General features: G+C 42.7%; 1 protein-coding gene across 1 annotated transcript; it reads right to left on the reverse strand.

The window, feature by feature from the left end:
• Nucleotides 1-1461: 1461 nt before the first annotated feature.
• Nucleotides 1462-4032, reverse strand: socs3a (suppressor of cytokine signaling 3a). The gene is made up of 2 exons (XM_031746016.2): nt 3847-4032; nt 1462-3342 (listed from the first exon to the last, which is right to left on the reverse strand). The coding sequence occupies exon 2, from the start codon at nt 3205-3207 to the stop codon at nt 2590-2592; it is 618 nt and encodes a 205-aa protein (XP_031601876.1). The 5' UTR covers nt 3208-3342; nt 3847-4032; the 3' UTR covers nt 1462-2589.
• Nucleotides 4033-4769: the final 737 nt, after the last annotated feature.

Below are 4769 nucleotides of genomic sequence, written 5' to 3' on the forward strand. Positions count from 1 at the left end.
TAGCAGTGTACACTGTAAGAGATGGTGCGGCCATTTTTTCACATGGGTGGAAAAAAGCATCTTTTATCTTGCAATACATTCAAATATTTTTCCCATAAACATTTATCTATGCGGGGTTGCGATGGGCCTCAACCCTATCCCGGCTGCGAGGTTCCCCGGTGCAGGGCCTGGGTCACAGAGAGAACACAAAGAGAGGGGTAGACGACAACTGATGAATCCGAATCATCTGATGGGGATATATTTAACTCTCTCTTCCTCAATATTGATGTTCCTACTGACTTTGTATGTGTGTGTTGTTTTATTCCCCCTTCTGATCTGATGCATAAAAAAATAGAGGTAACAAAATACAGAACTGATCATAAATCATTGTTAATAATGCCAGGAAGGAAATAGATATGACTGTTGGTTACATAGCAGCAATGCTTGTGTTTAGGGCCATTTAAATCCTTTGTCAGCCGAGACAGCCTTCCTTTCCAAAGGAAAGATGGCCCCGGAGCTCAGGATGTGTTGTGCTCATAAATAACCTTAACAGCGCAAACACAACTGCACAAGAAAGTCGATCTAATCTCTTGTGTTTGGGAGAATGGCTCACATCTTTCCTGTTTTGTTTTCAATCCTGCAGCCCTGTAGTACAGCTTGCTGACGCAAAACTGTTGTCTTAGAGCAGAAAACATGTCAGACACGCCGTGATAAAACTTAAGAACTGACTGTTCTTAAGCGGGCTAGCGGCTTTCCACATTATTTCACAACTGACATCATATGAAACAGTGAATACGTCACCTCTCTGAATTTCTCTGTACTAAACTAAACCTCGCACGTTGACTTATTTATACATTTGAGTGCAGGGTGTTGAGCATTTCTGAGAATCAGACAGAGAGCACGAACACTCATCGGATCCATTCATGTTATAAGCAGACATTATGTCTGTGCATGTGCGAGCGTGTTAAGTCACACTAACACCTACAAAGAATCCAGTGAGTCACGCAAGAATAAAGGACGCAGCCTGTACTTCTCTAGAAGACTAGATTGTTATACAGTTCTGGAGTATTTTGTGTGTGGCAGCTTCTCAGTTAGAGGAAGAAATACTCTTAGGAAATAACACTCAGAAATAACTTTGCTGTTTGAAGTTCAAACCAAGCATGCTGTCTTCTGGGGAAGCTAATCTTTTAAAAGAGAAAGTATAAAGCCTTTTATATCTTTGTGTTTAATACATCAAAAAAGAAAAGAAAAAAATAGTGTCAGATATAGAGCTGTGGTTTCCCATCTCGGTTAAAGGTGGCGCTTGGTAAACTCTAAGTGGAAATCATGAGCAGAAATCTTGTGACCTGAATTCTGTGGCAAGAAAACTAAACTACATGTGTATGTAAACCTAAGTTAAAGATCCAGGCGTGTTATGTCAGCTTTGTGTCAACCACAACTCCCCATCCACACACAGGCAAAGGAAAATAAAACAATGAGATGTCAGTTTTTAGAAAAAATATCACTCTTTATTATAAATTAGTGAAACATTTGTACACATATAAATAAGTGCAAAGTTGTATCAGTCTGCTTGCTTCGTCAAACTTCTCAATTATCTTCAAGCATCCCCAGCAAGTGGTTGGGCTGGCAAAAATACATCTTTATGAAAGACAGCGCATTAACGCGCACACACACAAAAAAGATAACCATTTCATTTTAGCTCATGGTTTTAAGGAAAATGATGTTGACATTCATTTGAATGCAGTAATGATCCTGCCTGTGCCACAAATACTAAGACACCGTTCAGCCAATAAAAGGGTGTCTTTGTATTTGCTTAACTTGGCAGTGGTGCTCCTTTCTCAAGTAAAACCTCAGAGGATTCAGTCTTGTTGACCTTCCAACAAACTGTGGTCTTGTTCTGGCAAAATTTGGCGTAAACCTTTTTCTCTAAATCAAATATATAAATGTCCACATTTTCCATTCTTTATACATCCCACACTTTAAAAAAGTTTTCCCACACAAGCTGTTGCACAAATAAACCCAGAAAACCAATCAGTGTCCATTTATTTGTACTCTGGCTTTTTCCATTTATCGTCTGTGAATTTCCAGCGAACAATAGGCCAGAAATCCCAGGATGCTCCAAGATTCTCATCCAGTAACAAAGCCAGTCCAGCTGTAATTGGTGGATCATTTTCTAAGGCTGATGTGTGAGCTAAACAGCCTCACAGTACACTGGTTAGCAGCAGCAGCGGTGGCAGAGGGAACCTATGTGTCATTGCACTGTAGACAGCTGGCTCTGAGTCTCACTTCGGTTTTTACTAAGTTTCACGTCATCAGTGAGGCAGAGGAAGATAGCGGTGTTATCTCTTTTTCGTGCCACCAGATCACAGCAGTGCTCCCATTCTCTTGGCCCTCTTTGTGGATTGGTCCTCAATCCGGTGTCTTTCTAAATGTCTTTCTTGAGAACTACACACATCTTGTCAGTACATGTGGTCCCCTTCACAAGCTCAGTCCTGGGCTCAATTCTGTCGACTCTACTGCTTCATTACTCCTCAAATGCAGCTCCCGGTTGTGTATAGGTGCTCTGCTTTTTTCCGTTACACTCTTAACACAGGGATCAGTCAAACGCCACTAGATAGGAGCGTCATACTCCTGGAGGAAGTCCTTCAAATTATGAGGAAGTTGGTCTCTTTTGGAAGAAATGTTCAAATGTCCATTGACGGTTTTCCTGCACAGGTGCTGCAAAGTGGACATGCAGCAGGAGAGAGGTCGGATGAGCTCCAGAGGGATCTTCTGCCCACTGCAGTAAATGTAGTAGATATTCCCACTTTGAATGTTCCCTTTATTCTGAGCCATGTAGAAATGAACCAGCTTGAGAACGCAGTCAAAGTGGGGAACAGACTGAACGTTCTTAGGGTCAGTTTGCAGGTAAAAAGAGTTTGAGTCATATTGGATGCGAAGGTTCTTGGTGCCCGAGGCCGTCTTGACACTGAGGGTGAAAAGGTGTCGGTGGTCAGCGCTGTCACGGATCAGAAAGGTGCCCACTTTCTCGGACGCCAGCATGGCATTGGCCTCCTTGCCGGTGATGGTGCTCCAGTAGAAGCCACTCTCCTGGAGCTTTTGAAAAGTGGACAGGACCATCTGATACTGAGTTTTCGAGGTGAAAGTTTTGTAATGGTAAGACAGCCGCATTTTGGAGTCCAAGGGGCTGCTACTCATCGCGGAGTCAAACTTGCTGTGAGTTACCATGGCGCTATGCCCGCTTTCTTGGCAGCCTGAGGAGCACCGGGTGCCGCACAGACGAGAGAAGAAGAGGTGAGGTGGAGAGGGTTGTTCGAGTAGGCAAGAAGTGGTCTGTTTTCAGCCTTTGCCTGAGTGAAACACCTGAAGAAAAGAAAGAAGAGGCTTGGGTTAAAACTCAGTTTTGATGCCACAGACATTAAAATTCTGATTTAAACTTTAACTACAAATTCAACTTGAATACTCTTAAAACTCCCAAAGGCACTACTGGAAACTTTTTTTTTCCTTCCACAACTGTATGTCATGTTTAAAACTTTGGGGCTACCCAGCCTTACTCTGCTCTCCCTGTTTGACTAATATCCTTCAGCTAACTTCCAGCCGTTTCGGGGAAACTTTGTGTATGAGTGTGTATGTGCGTATGTGTGTGTAATCTGCCCTCGGGATTGAGGCACCACGGTCAGTTCCAGTAAAGACAGCATAATATTCATTGCGCAATTTACATGCCACGGTCGGCTTCTCTAAACAGTTTGCCTCAGTTAGTTAAACACCCTTGACATGAATTATACACTTATACATTCTGGTTATATAATAAGGATTTTATGATACAGAGAGAGAGTGCAAAAAAGGAGAAAAGAGACTGGTCCGTACCTGTGATGTTTCTCCAAAGTCGCTCTTTTAAGTTAAATCCAAATGTTTGCTCGGATTGTGAATTGTCCTGCCTCCTTTTGGGGTGCTTGAGAAAAAACTTTAAAGTTTTTTTGTCTTGCCTTTTCTTTTTGGCAGGCTAGTAAAGAGCCGTCTCTGTGTGTAACAAGCTGAGTGCGCCTCTCAGAGAGCGGTGAGCCTTTTATACAGACGAGGCTGAGTCTTCAGACCCCGCCTCCTCACTTCCAGTAAAGCTGCTCTCCTGGCAGATTGACAGGAAGCGTGTGTTTATTTTTTTTAAAGGATTCCTGCTATGAGAAGCGCACTGCCCCCCTCCCCCCGCCGCTGTTCCTCCAAATGAAGTTAGTGAGGAGTTCCAAGCAGTCCTCCTGCACCTCTGTGTCTTTGTTCACTCAAAACTTTTAACTTCATTCTAGATTTCGAGCCTCGATGCTTATTGACCATAAAACTATATTTGGCTATGTAGTCATTTTTTTCCTATTAAAAGTTCCTCTTCCTCTTTTAGTGATTAGCGTGAGGTAATGATTCAGCTGCGACGCTTTGTGCAATCGGTTTCTGAGAAATTCATAGTAACAGAGGGTTGAATGCTCATCGCTGCCTTCCCATAGAGGGCGACAAATTTTGGGAAACTTGATTTTATTTCTCAACCGGCAACAGCTGGTTTCCAAGGGCAGCGGGTTATTGTTTACTTCTTGTCGTCAGATGTTTTAACAGCTTTCCCCGCAGCGTTTGTGCACTTTTAATGAGCGCCCTGAGATATTCGAGCGCTCTCTTACGAACCTTAATGTGCTTTAATGTGACACGGTGATCATTTGTAAGGTATTTATTATGTCTTGAAGCTACACCTGCATAGTCTGTATAATATTGGACATCAAATAGAGCAGTTTAAGTCCTATTTTAAGCTG

Source organism: Oreochromis aureus, linkage group 4 (genome assembly GCF_013358895.1).
Source record: "Oreochromis aureus strain Israel breed Guangdong linkage group 4, ZZ_aureus, whole genome shotgun sequence".
In the NCBI taxonomy this organism is placed as follows: domain Eukaryota; kingdom Metazoa; phylum Chordata; class Actinopteri; order Cichliformes; family Cichlidae; genus Oreochromis; species Oreochromis aureus.